Source organism: Vidua chalybeata, chromosome 20, assembly GCF_026979565.1.
Source record: "Vidua chalybeata isolate OUT-0048 chromosome 20, bVidCha1 merged haplotype, whole genome shotgun sequence".
NCBI classification, from domain to species: Eukaryota; Metazoa; Chordata; class Aves; order Passeriformes; family Viduidae; genus Vidua; species Vidua chalybeata.
This window is the reverse complement of record NC_071549.1, coordinates 8514886-8536898: the sequence shown is the minus strand read 5'-3', so window position 1 is coordinate 8536898 and position 22013 is coordinate 8514886. Positions and strand designations below refer to the sequence as shown.

Sequence of the window (22013 nt, the reverse complement as noted above, 5' to 3'; positions counted from 1 at the left end):
TTCGTATCATTTTCAGCTTAATCGTGTTGCTTTTTGTTTTAAAAAACAACATTTTGCAGTATTGTTTTGGAAGAAATCTGCTTCATTTTAGCCTTAAATGATGCCTTCCTCTTTCTCATTTGCTGTTGTGTAATAAGCAGGGTTTGAACAGGCCTCGGGGAAGTGACCTGAATTGTATGGAGGGCAAAAAGAAGTGCTTTTTAATTCTTTGTAACCTTTGGAAGTGACTCCTGTGGGCTGACAAACAGAAGACGAGTACAGTCATGAAGAATGCTTTGGCAATACTTAACATACCTGTGATACATGATCTGATATCATACTAATGAGTTTAATGACAAAAATCCAATCGTAAATGGATTTTTAGCCAGGCTCCCTCTTCAAAGTAGGGCTTCTTTCTTTAAAAAGCAGAGCTTTTGCAGTAAACCTGAAATATTCAGTTTTAATAATTCCAGTTGCTTAAGAACAAAGACAGTGGGAATTTGTAAGGAATAGAGCAAGAGGACTCTTGCTGACAGAGTCAGCATCCATCAAACTGCAGTTCAGTCTGGTCAACTGCAGCTTTGAAAAGCTAAGTAACTTCTGTCACCACAGTTTTACTGGTTCCTTGACCATAATGAGGATTTTTTAGGGTGTTTCTAAACACCAAAGTAATTCTCTCTTTTTCTTTCTCTTATTTTTTTTTTTTAAGTTTTTGAGGTCAAGTCAGCTTTTCCAGATTAATAGTCAAAGATTATTTTGAAATATCCCCATCCATTGCAAAACATGGGATTTCGGGCCTGAATCCCACTTCCAGCTGTCATGGAAATTTCCAGTCCCATCCCAAAGGAAAATTCCATTCAGACCCCTGTTTAGGAAAGGGTGTGCTTTGAATTAGTGTCTCAAATCCCATTGATGCAGCTCATTCTAACGTCTTTCAACAGCCTCAAACCCTATGATTTACCCACAGATACTTGTGTTCATTTCACAAATTAATGAATGAATGGCTTTTAAAGAGCTAGATTTATGTGATGCAGCACATTTACTATCAAAATTGTAGTAAGGAGTAAGTTTATCTGATAAAAAAAAAAGTGTTACAATCTCTTATTGACACGCTGCACTTTATAGACATTATTTTCTTGCTAAGGAGACAACTTGTTCTTTAGCCCAAAACATTTTAATTTAGTAACATATATGATACAAAAAGAATTACTAAGTGAGTGTGGTTGTAACTGTGTTGCTAAAATTGCAGCAGTTCACACTAAATAAATTAAGAGTATTAGAGGGATGTGTGTCAGAAATTTAAACCTCCAAAATAATGGAACCTGAGCAAGAATCCAAACAGCATATTAGTGGCCTTTGAGAAAAACATCCAGACCCAATTAAAACCATTTGTTAAGGTCTGTAGAGTTTTTTTTTTTAGTTTACTATATATATTATAAAATATTTTAAACATTCCCCCTTCTCATTGTTTGAAACTGAAATGTGATTTTTTTTTTTTTTATATATCCCAATGTGTCTTTGGCTCCATTTAAATCAATGGCAAGTAATTCTTGTAAAAATGAGCAGTATTAGCTATAATTCTTGAAGTCTGACTTAGTAAAATACAGACTTTTCAATGCATTATTTTGGCACATAATCTAACATTTTTACTGCTTGTGTGATGGTGGAACTATTGGTTTTAATGCCATTTATTATTTCAATAGATAGAGTTCAAACTGTGTAGAGCTCAGGCTCTCTAATAGATAGAAAGTGAATATTGTAGGAATATTTCTTGCTTGTGGGAAGCAAGACAGGAGCTGACAGTTTAACAGTGGGTGCATTTGTGGGTGAAATTCAGTACTGGGAAAGGGGCCAGTTCCCGGTGATTTCATTCTTCAGGAGAGAACATTAATGCAGGCATCTTGCTGCAGCCAAGGGAAGCCAGCTCCCCTGACCCTAATCATCCCAAATGAGTGCATGGCCAGCAGCCACGAGACACCGAGTGCCCAGCCCGGGGAGCAGCAGAGGGAAGCCCGGAGCAGGGAGCAGCTGGCACCGGTTCCTGGAGCCGAGGGGCTGCGGAGGAGGAGGGCTGGCCAGGCTGCTCCCGGCCACTGCCAGCGCCACATTCCCCTGCAGCCAGGCTCCCTGCGGAGCTCTTAGCACGGCCCTGCTGCTTTGGGAACACAGGCTGACCCCCTGCTTCTCATCCTTTTAGAAAACTGTTATTTCCCTTCTGTAATAGTTGTGTTACTGCCATGTCAGCGCTCTGTTTATTCCATTTCTCTCAAGGATAAGAAAGCATCAAACCATACTTCTAAACTTATCACATTTATTTCATGTAGAATTATCATGTGTTAAAACAGTACAACACATCTTAATGTGCCTTTCTAAAGAATTACTATCCTGAGCATGTTAAAGACAGTCTCTTTGGAGAAGCTGGAGCACAATGACTTGCCCTTCCAACTTCTCTATCTCCTTTTGTTCAGGACAAGGGTGGAGTTCAAAAAGCAGACAGTAAGGATTTCACCTTTGTTGTTAATCCATGAAATACCCGAGAATAAATATGATCCTAAATTTAGTCCCCCTGTAAAATAACTAAAGGAACAGTAACTGAAATTGAACAGGAAAATGGTTGTTATAATTTAAACATACTTTTCTCAGCTCTGTATTCCGCTCAGGTTAGTGGCCAAATCTCCTTTCCACACGAGTCACTTTGTGACTGACTTGAAGAGGAGACTGATTTCCTACCTTGAACCTTGGCTACACCTTTGTACCTCCAGTTAAGCTATTTCTTCTCCATGTTTTCTTCAATTTACTCTACTTAGAGGCTTGCTGGTTCCTCAGTATTTCATAATGGAAAAGGTGCAGAACACATCAAAACAGGAACAAATAAATTGTTATTTTCCCTGTACAAACTAAAGAGTTTCAAAGCAGGACTCAGGGCTTGAGAATTCGCCTGTGACCGCAGTGTTTGCCTGTTGCCAAGGCCCGTGGTAGGATCTGGATTCTTGTTGTGGTGACAAAATAAGTTCCTCCACCACAAGTAAATGTCGTCCCCACAAAATGGAATAATTTCAAACTCAGCATGACAGCATGAAAGCCCTTGGCTTTCAGCAAACTGGGACTTAAGCAGCAAATCAAACAACCCATTTTCTTTTTGATGCAGTGCCATGAGGTTGGCTACTTAGAATCTCACTTTTTGTGCAGTAATAAAATTCTCTTCTGCCCCTCGCTGTTGGGCACTGATGCTGTGACATGCATGAGAATTCCAGGCACAGATGGGAAAAAATCAACTTGCCATGGAAGATTTACTGGTGAGGCAACGGTCAAATTTTTTCATTCTCTGCAATTCTGAGCCTGGAACAGCTTCCTTGTCTCCAGCAGATGAGAACGAAATCTGGCTCATTTAATCTAATTTTGTCTCCGCCAACAGATCCTTCTCTCAGTTCTGGTCTGCAGAGCTGATTTTTATAATAGCTTCAATAGGAAAAAAAGAGTGAAAAATTAAAAAATCTCAGCATAGAGAGCCTCCAATGTTTCCTCTGGACATTTTGTAACTCCCACTGTTAACCAGTAACTGTGCATCTTTTTTATTTGAATAATGATGCCCATAACACTGGAAGCTCTAACATTTACTCGGCCAAGACCATTTATCTTGTTATAACAGGATCAGCATCTCAGCTGGGGCTTCTGGATGTTACTCTACTACAAACAAAATTAAAACCACCAGTCAGCTGAAATTAATAGTATATGGGAGCCACACAGTTACTCTGCTCACACATGGAAGGACGTGTGGAGGGTGTTAAATCCCAGCACAATGCACTGAGAGAAATGGATTTTTCCATAATTACCGAAGCCCTTAGACAGCAGCTATCACCAGGAACCAGGAGAGCTCCTGAAAATATTGCTCCAACATTCCTAATGGATGGTTTTCCTCGTGGCTACGTAGGCAAGAGCCCCGGTGCCAGCTCCCCCCTCCTCCTGCACTGCAATACGTAGGAAGGCTTTATTCCCAAACGGGAGCGTTTGCTTGCTGACATCACATGCGCAAGGATCCCTTTGTTTGCCTGTGTCTCCTGCATTGAAATGTTTGTCTGAGTCACAGATCCCGCTGCCTCCCTTCCCCTATGTCATGCTGCTTGCTTCAGAGCTTCTCCCTGACTCACAGTTTTTAAATTTTGACACAGCCCAGTTTGCTGCATGGCAACTCAATACTTTTCCCTTTAATATTTTATTATGTAATTTTTATCTAAACCCTACAATGATGCAAAAACCACTGCCTTTTTTTTTCTTTTTTTTTTTTTTTTCAGCCTTTTTTGAATAGGGAGATTTTATGACTCAGATTCAGCACTGAATTTCATTTCAAGGGAAAGTCAGTTTAGTGTACACTAAATAAAAAATTTAAGATAGTGACTCCCACAACTTGAATTCTCCATTTAGCTGCTGGCTGAGTTTCCTCAGCTCTAACGTTACCGAGTGCTCTGCCAAAAGGGGTCATCTCTGTGCATGTGTACAAACACTTCTCATAATTGAAGTAATTACTATTTTGCAGTGCAGCACCTTTCTTCTCCTCTAATAATCTCCTTGATTTGTTTTCTCTTAATAAAAAAAGAGGACAAAAAGCTGCTGTGCTTTCATTATTTCAGTATATATTCATTCTCTGGGTTTAGACTCTGGAGCTGCTGATATTGCTGGTGCCTAAGTCTGGGTTTCCCCTTTATTACAGCCATGAACAAAAGAGATCCTGATTACAGCAAGAAATGAAATGAAGAACGTGGAAGTCATGGCTGTGCAGCAGTTTGGTTCAAGCCTGAGCCACGGTAAAATATTCCCACTTACTGAGACAGGAACATAAAATTATTGTGCTGGATTAAATCCTTTGTCCTTCAGATCCAGCCTTTCATCTCTGTTGTTGCCACTACAGGATACAGGAAAAGTTCAAAGCAGAGCTTTGATTGTCCTTGACCAAGGACTTTGCGGCAGGTGAGGGCTAAAGCCCCACTCTGGTGTAGCACTGAAAGCTGCATTTCACTGCCTGTGTCCTGCTCTGAGCCTGTGGTGAGCACAGTGCTGCATCCAACCTCCTTAAAATTCAGGTACACACAAAGCCACATGACTGATCCACATGCCTGTCATTAGATGTGCTGTGCTAGAGGCTCTCATTTCATTGTCTTTTTACCCAGTGTGAAAAGACGGAGTTGTAGCCCCATATCCACCCCCCCCCCAAAAAAAAAAACCAAACAAAAAAGCCCCAAACCCAAAGCTGAAGCTGCTTCTTATAGAAAACATAGATTTTTATTATAAAAGTACAATTATGCCATATACAAAGGATTTTTACGCCACAGAAATTTGCACGTTGCAGTCTTAATGTTAAAATAAAATCCAGAGCAAGAACTGAAGTTGAGAGTCTCTCAGGCTGCCTTTGGCTGCACGTTCACTCTGCCACTGCTCTCCTGCAGGTTTTTAACATCCCACTTTGGAATCACTGTTGCTTCTCCTCCTCTGTCCGTGGCCGTTTCCGAGGGTTCAGCTCAGTCCCTTCTGTGCTGGGAGTGACAGCTGGAGGCTGCACATCTCGGAAGCCATGGGACTGGAAGATGAAAGGAAAATCATGTGCTAAGGCTTGTAGGGATAGAAAGCATGAGTAACCAGTTCCCAGAAGATCAGCATGAAGGATCATGCTGCCATTTATTCGGGATGAGCAGCCACAGAATGTTTATAGACCAGGTTAAGCTCAGCACAGCAAACTTTACAACACATGTGCCAACTCATGTCTGCTCATTTTGCTTTTTAAATATATTTTATTTTCACCAACCAGGCTATCACTTTCATTTTACTGTTTATCACCCCTATGGCTATGAAAAACTGCTTCTCTATAAATTAACTTATGTTGCCTATTTAAATAAATCAAAAGACAAATCCATCAGCTCCCACAGAAGCAAGGAGATGACTGGATTAATTGCCTCAGTCATTTTCAGAAACAAAACTGTGAATTTCTACAACCTAGGATATTTTTGTTCCATGTACCTACTTAATGAACTGAAAACATCAATGAGACACTGTAAGAGAACAGCAGAGCTGAATCTGTCTCTAGACTGCAAAGACTGTTCCAGCATAGTAATTTATGGGACACAATGGGATGAAAACCTTTGACTGCCAAAAACTAAATGTAGAAGTGAAAACTACATGCTGCTACTCAGGAGAGTGCTTGAAGTGATCTATCTGGCCTAGTACCACTCATATCTTCTGTTACTGTAGCTCACAATTTAATTTTTAACCATTTTAAAATATGAAATATCTTGAAGTCAGTTAGTTAAACATGTTATGGATGCAGATGGAGATGATGAGATGTTGTGTGAAGCCTGCAACTCTCCATCTCCAGACAAATGCTGTGCAGACAGCACTGCTGACAGTTCAGTGAAGACTTTCAGGGCAGACTTAGCAAGGAAAAGGCATTAATCAGAACACAAAATTGCTCTGCTGATCCAAAATGCTCAGGGAGAGACAATGTGGGGACGAGAGCATTTCAGGAACGCTGACATTTTGGGTTGGTGCAGTGTGAGGAAAGCAGGCAGAATTACCATCAGAGGTGACTCTTCCCAAATGCCAGTGTGTCCCACACCAAGATCAATCTCAAATCCCAGCAAAATGTCTTGTTTAAGTCTCCCATCCCTGTATTTCTATTTCTGACTGCCTCACCTCACCCAACCTGGTTTTTAAAGGAACAAACAGCAAGAGCTGCTACAAGGGCAGGATCTGTGCAGCCCCTCTGCTATTTATAAGCAACTCAAGTGTTATTCTAAAGAGCATAATGGGGAATCTTCAAGTTTAATGTTTCACTACATCTAATCTCTGCCATTTCCCTGAGGCACAAAGGTGGATCTGTAGCCAAGTATCCACTTAATTCAGAATGCTGACTCCCAGTGAAAGCATTCCAAGGGTTAGAAGGGCCAGAACATAAAGCAGGCTGCCCAGGATGGATGTTTTGCACTTGGCTACAGGCAGGCACCTTGAAAATACAACAATTTTGTGTATATTTGTGAGGTTTGGTAGTGGCTTTCACATGGTGAGGATGTGGCTGCTGGAACCAAGGACAAAGCTCAGTCTTTCATTTTGATTTGTTCCTTAATGTCCTCTGGATTTACACCCTCTGCAGCAAGACTGGCAAGGGTAGATGTGTTTATTACCTGAGCAGTGCTCCCACTGTTGGCCTGGCAGACCCTCCACAGATCAGGGAAACACAATTCCTACCCGGAATTTAGATCCTGGGTCTCTGTCTTTCACTATGAAATAATCAGGTCACATTCCTAGGAAATTCAGGTGAATCAGCCGAGCTACTTACTCCCTTGTGCATAAATCAATTGCCATTTCTATACTCTGCATTTAAGAATGAATCCTTATCAGCCTGTGGAAGAAAGGATTTCATGGGAGAGGAGTTCCACAGCCCCCTCAGAGTGGTGACAGAGTGCTGGAAAGGACAGGGATAAAAAAAATAACAGAGCTCACTCATGAATTTACACATTTCATCAGCTCTCAGTACTGAGCAGCCACTTTGCCAGTGGTACCAATGCACCTCATTTGCACATTGCTGAGCCCTAAGGAATTAGTATTTTTTTAATATCTTTTTTTTGTTGTTGTTATTTGCTGGTTATACACAAATCTGACTTGGAAACACTGGACACGTATTGACATCTTTCAGTTTAACTATGGAATGAGAAATGGTAACAACAGACTGTTATCAGATCTGAATTTCATGAAAGAAATGGAGATAATACAATTTTTTACTAAAAGAAATCATCTGCTGAAGCAATTCATCAGGATTAAGGGAACAAAAACCACAGGGATAATCTTAAATTTTAACTAATCTTTGATTAGGGTTCACTCTCAACTCTATTTCAAGATAGTGTACATTCACACAGGAGAGAGAGCATAGCTGTTTTATGATGCTCATAAAACTGAAAGAAAAAGGCAATTAAACTGCCTGAGATAAAATCCATCTGTTTGTCAGATGGAGAAAAAAGGACTCACATTACATGATCCCAACAACCTCGGGATGTAGTCCCACTTCCCCTTCCAGTCTTTATAAAAGTATATATTTGCAGTATTTCTTCTGTCCAGGTGAATACATTCAGGAGGAGAGGGGGGGGGGGAAACCTGATTTGTTTGAAAGTTTGAGAATCTCATTTGATGGCAGCATTAAAACCTGCAGAAAATGCTATGGCAACGTGTTTCCATGAGGACACGGAGCAAATAGTTATGGAATTGTACCTATGGATGTGACATTTGAGGATGTAAGAATTGAGTGGTGCTGTCTTTTTAAACCTAAATACAGCTTAGACAGCATCTCTTCTCATTAATATGTATCTAAGCACTCCACAATAGGAAATAATCACAGGATTTAACTAGGGATGAATAAGGACTCCAGCCATAAGCTGGAAGCTCCTTCTATGATAGGGACAGAAGAGAAAAATCTGTGTATATTGGCTGGGTGTAGGATCAGTGTAGGATAAACACAGCCTGGGTTATACCACACATAAAGCAGAGATGGGGAAATACCTATGGAACAAAGCGCTGGAATATCAGGCTTAATTCTGGCCATCCTCATCCTAAAAAGATGAACTTGGCTGGAACAGATGCAAAAAGCCACCTGAGAAACCACACCCTACCTGACAAGGGAGATAATGGTTCAGGTCTCCCAAAATGAAGCTCAGATTGTTCTTGGTTACTGCACTTAGGGCAAAAGTTAACTTCAGGGGCAGATAAAATAAGCAGCACCAGCAGCAGAACAGATGGGGACAGGCTGCCTGAAAGTTTGATCTGGAAATCAAAAGTATTTTAACTTTGAGTAGACAAAATGCTGGGTCACTTTTCTAAAGAGAAAAAGAGCAAATTACCCCTAAATCTGGAGCTATCCCAATATTACTGCTTCCCCTCAGAAGGCAGCTGAAAAGCAACACTAAGAAAGCAAAGACCATTCTGAGATTTGTCTGAAATTCCTTTCCAGCTGTCAGTGTGCTCCCAGCTGGGAACGTCCATCCCCACAGGAACACTCACTGTGATGTGATAGGCTATGGTGGACTCCTTCTGACTCGGTGATTTGTACAACGTGGCCAACCTGGTAAAACAAACCCCGGGGAATTATGATTAATTAATACAGCAATAAAAATTCCAAATAGCCCAATGACCAGAACCAAGTTTTCCTACAGTACCAGTGGAATTCTTAGGGATGTATTTTCATATAGGTCATTCAAACTGTGGATTCCCATCCTTACATGACCTGTCAGCTCAAACACAATCTAGACCTACTAAAAAGAGTGAATGATTAATTAGCCTTGTTTCATCACAGTATTTGATGACATTTTTGGAACAATATTCATCATGAATTAATTCCAAATGTCACTTTCTTAAAATGCAAACAAAAAAGGTTTTGAGCACACCTCTTCCCTACTCCATTAATCACTTGTTCTTTGACCTCTCAAGGATGTGAGAGACCTTCAAGAATTCCAGGACTTCTAGGGAGGCTTTTTCCAGAGATTTCCCAAGCCTGTCAATATAACCCAGAGGCTGGAGATGTTCTATTTCTAAGCCTGCCCTTGCCACTGACACACAGCACAACCTTGAGAAAATAGTTTCCCTTTTATTTCTCCTCTGACACTTCCCTGATTTGCTGCATTTAGACTCTAAGCAATACACCTTGATTTGTGTTCTACAGTAAATGCTTGCATAATATAGAGAGAAAATTGCACAGCAGCTCAAAAGGAAAGGGGTTTTCAACCCTTGTCAGGGCTGCACCATGCCCACCTCCCCAAAACTCACACTTACATAAGCCAATCTAGAAAATGTTCTGCTCTCTGTAGCAAGACACCCTGCCAAAAATCCTGTTAATTATTTTCGGGGGGTTTTTTCCTCCCTGAGGTGCCATTCTATTAGAGAGCACGTAATTACAGCCTGAGGAACGCTGCCACTTCATGTTAGCTACACAGGGAATTCCTCAGAACACTCAAATGCTGGTTTATACTTGACAAAATTGCCCAAATCTGGAGCTGCAGAAGCCAGGCTTTCACAAGAGCTCAGCTGGAGCCTCTGACTCAACAGGATCTTTCCTCCCAGCAAAGAGAACCCTTAGAATTATGCTCTGACATTTTCAGGAGTAGAAAGAAAGGAGGAGACAGGTATCAGAGTTGGCCAAAGCACATATAAAAAATAATTTTAAAAAGGCAAATGGATCCTCAAATGATCTTTGTGCCTCAATAACCTGATATAAAAACAACAAAATCACAATGGATCAGCTGTAGGTAGCCTGTGCAAAAATAAGACAGTACTGAATTATTTCTGCTTTTACACTTGTATCCAGAATTGCTGTTTCTGCAGGCCCCACTCCATGTTAGCTGCAGATTTACATCAGGAAATAAGCCAGGTTTGTCTCTCCTTGGCTTGTTTTCTGGAACTTCTATCTGCAGCCTTCTTAGCTCTGTTGCAGAAGAAAAAAGTTCTTTTCGTATATAAAATTAACTTTTGTTCACTCTGTAATCATTATGTTGATGCAACTTGTCCTAAAAAGACTGTTAACTAATCAGTGATGTTAATTTAATTCCAAATTAAACAGCCTGCTGTAATCATCCTGCATTGCCTTCAAACTTAGAATTTAAAAACAAAACTCCCCAAGAAAGTGTCACTGCATTTTTCTTTCAAATTCAACAAGCAAAACACTGTACAACAACATTCTAGCACCATTTTTGCTCAGTGTTTGCACAAGATTAGGGAATTGCAGCACAGCTCCTTAATCTCAAGCTGCTGCATGCTGATATTACATATAGGACAAATTTAACTGACCAGGAAAGAGAAATGACCTTGCAATATAAAGAGGGAAAAAAAGAACCAGGAAACAGAGGAGGTCTCATTGCAGCAAACAGAATTTCACACTGTTTTTTTGGAAGGTTCAACCCCTGAAGCTCAGGGTCAGCAGCCTGTCCTGAGGGTCACAGGCTAGGTGGCTTTAAAGCCTTCTTTGGCATCTCTGGCTTTGGACTGACTGGGGATGAAAACAATAAAGAAAAAAAAATTCTTCTCAAAGAAATTATAGTGGCTACAACCAACCGTGGAGAAATGGGAGGTTCTTTATAATGAGACTGTTTCAATTGCACCTCTTCAGAGTGAGGCATAAAAACCACCTTGTAACCCACCAGCTTAACACTATGGCAAAAATTCACATTCAAATGAGAAGAGTTTTATTTAAAAAAAAAAAAAAAAAACAACAAAACCCAACCCTATCTTGCAAAATGCAGATAGCAAAAGAAATTTTCTACTCAGCCACCAGAGCCTAAATCCTTGTGTCTCAACAACTGCCATGAGGATGTTACACTTTTATAAACTGTGGCATCTTGTCAGGAAGAGCCCATCACGGTGGGGAGGAGGAGCCTGACAGTTCAGCCCACACTGTCCCAGCCTGAGCGAGAAAATTCCTGAGCCTTGGGAGCCTGGGATGTGGCACAGCAAGGCCAGGAGCCAAATTCAAACCCCTGCTTGGCCCCCATAGCCCGTTTGAGAGATTCTCCAGTGCCATATTTGTATTTATGTGGATTTTCCTCACATTTTCCCTCACCTCTGACTGTTGTCCCAGTGGAAGATTAAACGGACGGTGGCAGCGTGTCCCCAGCTTTCTCCTGAGGAACACAAAATGACAGATCATTATCCCTTACACTACCACCATCAGCAAGCTGAAATGAAATTAATCTTCAAAAACTCCCTGTGATTAAAACAAAATATGCCTTTCTTGCAATGATGCATCATATCTTTTTCATACTTGCAAGGATTTCACAACAAATAGACCCAAAAAAGGAATAACCTCTGTAGTCCGTGTGTTTTACAGAAATCTTGATGCAATAGTTCCATATTTGTAGAAAAATTTCCTGGATGCCTAATAAAGGACAGGTACTAGACAGGTCTTGAAAACAGAGGCAGCTTGAAGAAGAGATTTGTCTAATTACTACTGAAGAAGTCTGGTGAGGAGGTCTAAATCCTACTTCAGAACTGTGATATTCTGTCTCTCAGGCATAATTATGAACAAACATCAGTCCCTTTGGGATGCCAGCTTTGGGAGAAAGTCAACCATTATTAAAGCATTAAGGGCCCCTGAAGCAGTCTTCTGCTTCTGATAGCAAAATGCAAAATAACACAACCAAAAGCAAGGAGCAGGGAGGTGTGGTGGAAAGAGAGAAGGAAGCTTAGATTTTTAACCTGCTCCAGGGGCTCAATCCCAATATTTCAGCTCACACCTGACCACAAATCAATGTACAGACATCTTTATTGGGTGTTTTTTCCTCTGTTTATCCCTGTCAGCACTCCAAAGATGGATTGCATTTTAAACCAGTCAAGTCTCCCCTGTCCACCTGCTCTTTGCTGTCCACCCCTCCCTGGTCTCCCTCACATCCCCAGACCCTCGTGCCCACCGTGCTCTGGTATTTATTAGAGCACAGATAAGGGGAAAAAAAAAAAAAAGATCCCACTGTAATGAAGACTTAGACCCTTTAGGCATCTTGCCAGACTTTGCTCCACTACATCTGAGTTGAGATTAAAGATTTTGGCTCTCAGAAATGGCTCTGAGGCAGAGATCAAAACACATTTTACAATGGCTACAAATTCCACACCAGCAGATTTCCAACTGCATTGAATATGAGTGAAAAATGCTACTGTAAAATGAGATATTTCTGAGTTGAACTGCCTGTAGATTAATATTTGACCTCCTTTCTAAATATATTTAGTAGAAATGTCTAGGAACACCCAGCTTAGCTATCACTAGTGGGAAAGAAAGCTGTCCCCTTCATAAAGCTCCTGACTTAATACCTTGCAGCATCTGTGCTTTTTTTCTATTTTTTTTTTCCTCATAATTAAGATCTTCCCTTCTGCTCAGGAGCTGAATAAGAGTTTAGAGATTAATGCTTTCATGAAAAAGCTGTTTCTCAGGCTTACCAATCAATGGGGAGAAAAACCCAATTTAGTGATTTTACCTGGGGGTTTGCTGCTGACCCTTCCCTCAACATTTCCTTTGGCTACACCTAACCATGGAGGAGTGGGAGGTTCTTTAGCCTTTATGATGAGACTTTTGAAACACCATCTCTTCAGAGCAGGGCATCAAAACCACTTGGTTAAATATTTTCCCAACTTGTACCAAGTTGCATTTTTGGAAGAGTTCACACTGCTCAGTTTAACAATACTGTGGTCACACATGCTGGGGAGAGTCACAGTCAGCTCCACAGGAGGTCATGTCAAATTAATTGTTTGTGAAAGAAAATATGCACAAGGCAAGGCAGGATATCTGGGAATTATAAACTCCCCTGAATGTCTTCACATTCTTTACTGTCCCCATGACTCAATAAACACAACAGCTCCCAAACAATGCTGGCCAGTGAAAAAAGACAGACTCTATTAGCTTTAATTGAGTCTGTAGCCAGAAAGGCTGCCAAAAATAATCCATCAGAGAGCAAGAGGCAAAACTGACAAAAGGGGTCAGATCCTGGGAGCTGGGTCTGCCTGCACAGCTCCAAATTCCACGTTCTTCACATTCCTGCAGGAGATGGGCTGTGTTTGTTCATTTTACCCTCTATCTCTGCCAAATGGTTTGGTTCTTGTACAGACTCTGGGGAACATCTTTGCCTTTGTGCTGTCCCCTTCTCTCCCCTCTCCAGAGCAAAAGAATCATTACTTAGCTCACAGAAACTGAAGAATTTGTGCCCTTTAAGTGAATCATAAAATAATACAATGCTATAGCTGGAAATAAGATTTAAATGCTGAACTTTTCCTTAATTTGTAGAAATCTCCACTTCAGAACTGTTTTATTTTCCCCTGTGACTGCAGCAGAAAGGCGTGGATGAGGTATCTGCTCATAACAGGGCAAAATGGAGCAGCCTGAAAAAAAAATCTTTAACCTGGCTCAGGGCAGGCTGTGCTTGAGGATCCCCCACAGAACATCCTTCTACATCATAACTGCAGAGAATTCCAGTGATACAGCAAATATGAAATGCCTTTGCAAATAATTAATGGGACATGTTCAAGGGTAATGGGAAAATAAACAATTTAAACTGTTTGGGAGAGGCAGTGAATGGTTCTCAGGGAATTTAGGAAATTGCAGCTTAGTTTGGGGTATGCAACCATTAAGCTAGGTTCTTTTTTGAGTGATTTAACCTTCTCCTCACCACATCCCTGCTAGAGGTTTACAGCTCCCAGGTACATTTTTGGATGATTTCTCTTTGTACATAAAGCCAAAGGAAAGGAACTGACATATCCATTTTCAACTCAAAGCTCAACACTTACCTAAAGCAGGTACCAATGTGGACTGGCTTTGTCCAATCCTTGTTGTCATTTGGTTTGTCAGAACTACCTGAAAGAGGAAACAGAAGCAAAAAAATAAGAAAATCTCCTGGAAATCAGCTTACTGGTGGGAGGGAAGAGAGGGAATTTTCAAAAGAGCTTTTACTGATGAAGCAGTTACTCAGGCAAAACTCTTAGCAACTGTAACGAAGAGAAGATTCATTAAGGTAAGGGTGCCTCATCTTTTCAGAACAAATTAAGAGTACCCTGCAAAACGTATTTTTGGTTTGAATGGGAGATTTCTTTCATTCAAGACTTTAAAGAAATCTCAATTTCTCCCTCTCCAAGGGAGACAAGCTCCACACAACTTATTTATCCCACAACATTTGTCCTAAATGTTCTTTGGATCTATGTTTAGCTGCAGCTGACTTGCACTGGCCCTCCATGAGGAGCCAGCTCTCAGTCCCTGAGGTAAATGAACTTGGTGATGCTGCTCACAATGTGCATTAGCCTGGTGATTAACTGAATTTCTGTGCCTTGTAGTCTAAAAATGCACAAGTGGGTACAACACAAAGCAGAATGGAAGTGAACAGACAGAGCGGGGGAGTGTTTTCACAGCCCCAGTCACTTGTGGGAGGCTCACAGACAGTCTAGGTTAGATCCCTGGCAGAAGTGGGGGTGGGTGAGACAGAGAAGAGCCAGGAATATTAATGACAAAGTTCATTAAAAATGAGAAATTGTACCCATCTAAGACCCTGGAGAGTTCCATTGTTTGACATGCTCAGAGGATTCTTGTTGGAGTACTTCAGAAAAGTGTGTGAGCACAAGGAGTTCCACTGAGCACACCCTAAAACATTCACACAGCTGAGAGCCCAGCACAGATATTGCACAATTTAGAGAAGTAACTCATCACAAGTGCATGGTAACAGCCCCAAATAGCCTCCTCATCTCCCTGCTGGAGAAGGGCTGGGCATCCTCACTCTGAGTCCAGCTTTAGGATCTGACTTCCTACCATATTAGAGCATCCAGAGCTGCCTGACAAGCAATCCCTGGCATGCAGGCTGGATTTAGCCTGCTCACAGCTCATGGAACTAACTCAGACACCACTAACAAGAGGGCCAATCCAAGCAAAACCATTCCTGAAGCTCTGACTCCTTTAGCAAGAGTTTATTTAGCAACTTTGTACTAAACTGTTCCGTGGTTCAGAAGAAATGATTTATATATTTTATTCTTGACCAGAGAAAAACATTGTCCAATGACAGCAGCTGCTGTTCAAGGTCACCAGGTATCAAACTGTGGGGGAAAGCACTCAGGAAACCTGAGGCTGTGCAGATCTTGGAACATCACCTCCCCGATGCCCAGAGCAGCAGGAAGGAGCTCCACACCTCAAGTCAGGACACTTTGGGAATGCTGGGCTCTTCCCTTCCCACAGCTCCCAGAGGAAGCACAAGAGGAGTTTTATTTTTAGCAACTCGAAACAAAAGCCAACTGCGCCAGAGAGTTGTGGGTGACAAGGTCACAATTTACCTGGACACAATTTACCTGGTCACAATTTACCAGAGACACAAGCACCATTTTGAGGGCTGGGGAAGCTCCAATTCCTGAACAATACTTCTCTGAGCTGTCAGAGACTTCCAAAACAACTTCTGGAACAGCTGCAGCCTCCCAGTGCCATCTGCTGGCTGCGGGTCTGCTGCCTCATTGACATGGAAACAATGCCCAGGAAGAAGGCTCTGTGTTTCCATGGATGCCAGAAGAGAAGGTCAATCCAGTAGATAAAGTGGTTTTCCTCCCTAGGAATGCTAATGTTTATTTTTAAACAGAGGGTGGAAAGTTGTGTTGGAACTGCTGAATGCTCCCAGGTATTTTTGTAGGTAAAATCAGCAGAGGAGCATTCCTTGTCCAACCAAATCATTGGAGATGATGGCAAACAGCATTAGAAATGCCATGCTACCACTTAATCAAGATCCACAGGAGGCTACTGATGCAAATTTTACTTATTTTTGCAAGTCTAGGAGTTCCCCACCTTTTAGGTGTTTTGCCTTTGTGATCCCTCTATATTCACCAACTAAACTAGCAAGAGTGAATGCGGAGAGTATTACTGCAGTTTTATTTTGCTATTTAGAGACACATTTCCTTAATTCTTTGTAAAAAAACAGTAGCATCTTTTGGGATTGAAGCCTGCCCTGGACTTACAGCTGATCTGTGGTCGCTGGCTATGATGATGAGCTGCTGTGCCAGCCCGTTCAGCAGCCTCGTGCGCAGGGACAGGTCCTCAAAGTCGTGGCGGAAGGGAAAGGCAATTCCATCAATCACCACCAGCCGGACCTAAAGGCAGGAGAAAAGATAAAAAACTGCCATTACTATCCTATAAAAAATGACAAAAAGCAGCAAGACCTGTTTTTATGTGCACTGGAATGTTTTATTTCATCCTTAGGTGAACACGACTGGCAAAGCTGGACTTAAAGCCTTGCAGAGGAGAAGCTGGAGAAAATAATCATTAAACAGCAGAACTGTGTTTCAGTCAACTCTCCACAAACAACAATTAATTCACCTTCTCCCTCAGAAATTAAATCCAAATCAGAATCAGAATTCAGGCTCTCTGGAGCCACTGCTGAGATAACTCAGCTGTTATCAGTGATCTGTCTTGGAAACACAGAGTTTAGCAGATGCCTAAAGATATTCCAGGCACACTGCACTGGAGCTCAGGATCTATCTTGCCTCAAGATGTTTGCTTTGCTGAATTATTTCTTTTGTAGCAATCATTAGCTGAAGTCAGAGCACGCTGCAGCTGCTGGCTCATCACCCTCAAGACACTGTATAAACATTAGTCTGGGATTTTGATTTATTCTAACTTCATTTGTTGTGGCTGTTTTGATGACCCAAGTCTGAAATACAGGAGGGAGATGGATGGTCTAACAGTGCCTGCATATTCAGATGCCACTCAAATCCTTGGTGTCTGCAAGTTCCTGCATTACTGCACAAGATAACAAAGTGGAAACAACACAAAAATCCTGATTTTCTGTATTACTGATTTAACTCATTACTGGGAAACCTCTTTATGACTGGAACATACAAGCCTGCACAGACATCACTGTGAAATGGTCCTGGGCCTCCAACTGAAAAAAAAAAAACCTTTAATTTGCAAAAGAAGATTAAATAGTTGGGATTAAAAGCAGACATTAATCGTATTCTCATTTTCCCCCCTTCCTACCAATTCTTTTCCATGAGTCTGTACATTTTCCTCACGTATCATTTCTTTAAGAACAATGAGTTTAACAGCATAAACATGACTCATGCTAGACAGGAATGTATACATAGTTATATAACTTGGCTATCACAAATATGTCCAGGCAGGATGCAATTTAGTTAAATTTCTCCCAGAGAGCAGACAGGAAAACTTAAAGTATTTAAAGTGTAAAGAGAGCTTGGTAACACCTGCCTTGTCCATGCCAGCTTGGCTCTAGTAGACCTTAAAGGATTAGGTTTTTTACCACAAGACTATTTTCTAACAGTCTTTCTCATGTTATTAATAAGATCTCAAACTAATTCAAATTTCCAAATGGCACATTTGGACCTCTAACTCTACATCTTTCTTATCTCTAAACCTCTACAACTTTTTCTCTCTCCTAAAACCCCTGAAATCTGGAGGCTTCCTGTGGTCGCAGACTGGGCTCCAGAGGGATCAGACTAATTTTAATGAGAGCTGGACCGCAATGAGCAATCTGTCAAGTCACTTCTAGCTTGTCCAAGGAATCAGCAGAAGGTCTTGTGGTTCTCCTGCAACCTTCAGCACTTCAGGCTGCAGGCCAAGCCCAGATAATCAGCACAGATGGTTCCAGGGAGCTGCAGCCCAGTGGAACTGTGTTAATGAAGCCATGTACTTTCCACAAGAGCAAACACAACAGGGCACCATTAGTACCTGGCAGGGAAAGGGAAATACCAGACTACACCAAGCACAAGTGAGGCTCCCATCTGTGTTTTCCAGAACACGACAGCTCCCATAAATGAAAAATTTTGGAATATATGCAAAAGACATTCTAATCCAACACTGATTTGTGCTCTGATAGAACAAGGCACAGTCATATTTCCCAGATCCTGACAGGGAGTGATCTGCAGTGCAGAACCCAGAAATCTGGATGGGAGGTGGTGAAAATCTGCCTTACAATAGCATTTCTCTAAGACATTAGGTACTAAGAAACTTTCTGGCTGCAGTCCACCCAAGAGTCAAGCTGCAGGCTCTGGTTGCTTGTAGCAACAGAAGATGCACTGAAAAGGAGGAGAGTCACTTGGACAGTGCAGGATATTTCTGGTCCTCAGTGCTATTTTAGGGCAAAAAAAGTGGCACCAAGGCTTTCTGATGGCACCCTCATGGTCACCACACACCCCCCGGCTTTGAGGCTCTTGTGTGGAGCAGTTCTGTGCTGATTCACAGCTCAGTGCTCCCAGAAATGGAACATGTGGCAGCACAGACCCAGTGTCCTCAACTCAGAGTAGAAATTCAGGAGGATGGCAAAAGCAAATTACTCTTGAGAGTAACTGGGATGGGAACGAAAAGGCAAACAAGCAGAAGGCTTTACATTTGTACTCTGCTATCAGCCAATGTTTTACTGCCAAGCTGACGAGGTACCAAGGTGTTTACTCCTGTTACTACAGCAGACAAAAACTCTTCAGCGTGAAGATGGGTGACACCTCCTGACAAGCCTGCAACAAGCCTTACCTTGGAATGCTCTGACAGGAATTCTGGCAGGAGGTAGACCTGGGCCAGCAGCTCTGTGTAGTCACGACAACGGAAGTAATAGATGTGAGAGAGGATATTTTCCAGAGAGAAAGTCTCCAAAGCTTTCCGATGATCTGAGAACAAAACAAACAGATGAGTAAATGAGTCAGAAGTCTGTAGGAGCATATTGTTACTTTCATCATCCCACCAAACCCTGCCCTCCACACATAGCAACAGCAAAGCCCCCAGAAACGGAACAGGCAAGGTAAGGAGTGTGGAAACATATTTTCCATCTGGCTTGAAAGTCAGGAAGGTGGTGAGCAGATGCTATCCCAGCATTTGCACACAGACACACTGGAGCCTCCAAGGGAGGCCTCCAACAATGAAAAATTTATTTCTGAAGCAAGAACTTCTCCAGTAAATCATTTTCAAGCCAGAACGCCACCAGAGGACATCAGGGACTATTAATCATCCCTTGTTTAATATACAGGCAGTAACTCATTTAATACAATGTCTTTCTACCTCAGTTCCAACAGAAGTTTTGGTGCATAAATTCTCCATGAGTAACACAAAAGTTGTGTCCTTATCCTCAAGAGACTGATGACTTAGAGAATAAAACTCTTACTAAAAGCAGCCTGGCTATATCGACTTTATGGAGGAGCTGAATTCCAGCTATGGTTTTACTCCATGGGCCTTCAGCAGCAACATTGCCTCATAAAATTCTGCTGTTCCTCTTTCTTTCCCTACCTGTTCCTGTGTTTTGAAACAAAACACTCAGTTTTGCTCAACAGGTGCAAATATGATCAATAAGGTGTGCAAATATGATTATTAAGGTGCTGAAAAATTGGAAGGAAAAGAGGAAAGGAGGAAGGTCTAACATCAAAACCCCACATGCCACCTAAAACCCCCAAGATCAAAACGTTCACAAAATCGCCATGTAGAAAAATAATTATTTTTGAAGTTGCCCAGCTCAGTCTGCTGCAGACACAGATGTAGTTCAGGGTTTGATACACAGAGGTGGAAATAAAAAGCTGTCAGCAAACACTCCAAAAGCAACACTGCAGCCTACGAGACACTTGTTTCACTCCATCCTTGCCTCCTCCAGAAAAAAAATGACTTGGCAACGCACCCTCTTCTTGCTGAGCCTCAGCAATAAGGTGGCAGTGCTGCACACAGGCAGCTGCAATGTCCACCACTCTGTCCACCATAAAACTTCCCTCAGTGTCAATGAACACAGCTTCTCCAGCAACGCCCCCGAAGCACTCCGGGATCTGGACATCCACTGCCAGCTGCATGCTGCCATGGGAAACAGAAACAGAGATCAATATTTGCATCCCAGAGCTGTCCCTGCTCACTCCTGGAGTGATTTTCCTGCTGAGGAACACAGGGGACAGGGAGCACTACAACCATTATTATATTTATAATGCCGGAGAAGAATCAGACATTGCAGTCACGACAACAAGAAAAATGGACTCATTTCATAGCTGAGTTAAACAAAAAGTGATTCTTGGGACAATGAAATACCACAGCTGTGTTTTGCCAACACCGGGTGCTCCGCAGATCTCGGTGATTTTTGTCAGCTGCACTCCACCTCCCAGCATGTTGTCCAGTGCTGAACAGAAGGTGATGATGAAGCCCTGGGTTTGCTCTTCTTCCAGAAGCTCCAGGGCTGTGCACTTCCTGGTGGTACCTGATCCCCCAGCCGTCCTTGCTGCGTGCCCGTGACATTCCTGCCTCACCACCTGCAGCGCTTCCAGCGCCTCTTCCCTGGAGATTCCAATTTCTAGAGAAGCCAAAAGCACAAAACACCACCTTTATTTTATAAGCAGTGACTGCTTCTGCAGCATGACATGAAACAATCCATATTCACCCTCTCAGGACAACACGCACACAGCCCTGGCACTAATGATGTGACTTTCAAACTGTTATTGTCATAGATAATAAAACTATTGATAATCAAAATCCCAGACTGGTTTGGGTTTGAAAGGGCTGTAAAGACAACCCAGTTCCACCCCTGCCATGGACAGGGGCACATTCCACTAGCCCAGGATGCTCAAAGCTTCATCCAGCCTGGCCTTGGACACTTCCACGGATCCAGGGGCAGCCACAGCTTCTCTGGGCACCCTGTGCCAGGGCCTCACCACCCTCACAGGAAGGAATTGCTACACATATTCCTTGACAAAGGCAATTTTCTAACTTCAAATAGGCTTATTTTGCTCAAATCACCTAGTAAAAAGAAGAGGGAAGCTGAGGAATGAGGAGGGATGAGCCTAACAGAATCCCTTCGTTTTCCTGCATCCCATTTACATCCATCAGTGTCAGCTGATCTTTTACCAGAATCGCCTATTTTTTTTTTTTTTATTATTCACTGTGCCCATTTCCCGGAAGCCTCACTGGGGCGTCCCAGGGGCCGGGACGGGCAAGGGGGAAGGGCCCGTAAGATCCGGGGGGGGGCCGAAAGCCGGTACCTTTGCTCAGGCCGCAGGGCCCGGTGTCCAGCAGCTCCTGCGCCGTCTGGAAGCCGGCGGCGGCGAGGCGTGCGCGCAGGGCGGGGGCCAGCGGCAGCGTGCCCACCTCCCGCTGCATGGAGGCGCGGGCACCGGGCCGCGCGGGCACCGGGCCGCACGGGCACCGGGCACTCCCCGGCTGGCACCGGGCACTCCCCGGCTGGCACCGGGCCGCACGGGCACCGGGCCGCGCGGGCACCGGGCACTCCCCGGCTGGCACCGGGCCGCACGGGCACCGGGCCGCACGGGCACCGGGCACTCCCCGGCTGGCACCGGGCCGCACGGGCACCGGGCACTCCCCGGCTGGCTCCGGGCACTCCTCGGCTGGCACCGGGCTCTCCCCGGCGGGCACCGGGCTCTCCCCGGCTGGCACCGGACACGCTCCGGCCGCGTCCAGCGAGCGGCGATCGCCGCCGGCCCCGCCCACCGACCCCCGCCCCTCACGGTCTGGCCCCGCCCCCGCCCCACCCTGGCGCGAATCGAGCGGGCGAGCGGCGCCGCCGCGCATGCGCGCTGTC

At 43.2% G+C, this 22013-nt stretch overlaps 1 protein-coding gene across 2 annotated transcripts; it reads right to left on the bottom strand.

Moving 5' to 3' along the window:
* Positions 1-5225: 5225 nt before the first annotated feature.
* On the bottom strand, positions 5226-21659 carry RAD51C (RAD51 paralog C). Of its 2 annotated transcripts, XM_053961215.1 has the most exons (9): positions 21457-21649; positions 20513-20771; positions 20118-20284; positions 18989-19122; positions 16465-16596; positions 14272-14338; positions 11564-11624; positions 9016-9076; positions 5226-5551 (listed from the first exon to the last, which is right to left on the bottom strand). In XM_053961215.1, exons 1-9 carry the CDS (start codon positions 21572-21574, stop codon positions 5444-5446), a joined length of 1107 nt encoding a protein of 368 aa, XP_053817190.1. In that variant the 5' UTR covers positions 21575-21649; the 3' UTR covers positions 5226-5443. The 2 variants fall into 2 exon arrangements, with proteins under 2 accessions (XP_053817190.1, XP_053817191.1); XM_053961216.1 differs by lacking the exon at positions 11564-11624 and having other exon boundaries at positions 5462-5551; positions 21457-21659.
* Between the last annotated feature and the right edge of the window lie 354 nt (positions 21660-22013).

Bases quoted from the DNA above. Each gene is read 5' to 3' on its own strand.
- RAD51C (XM_053961215.1), bottom strand. From the start codon at position 21,574: ATGCAGCGGGAGGTGGGCACGCTGCCGCTGGCCCCCGCCCTGCGCGCA. The intron at 14,339-16,464 runs GTAAGTCCAGGG...TTCCTCTTTCAG, and splicing joins CCAGCGACCACAGATCAGCT to GTAGTTCTGACAAACCAAAT. The intron at 11,625-14,271 runs GTAAGTGTTGAG...TGTGTTCCTCAG, and splicing joins CACATTGGTACCTGCTTTAG to GAGAAAGCTGGGGACACGCT.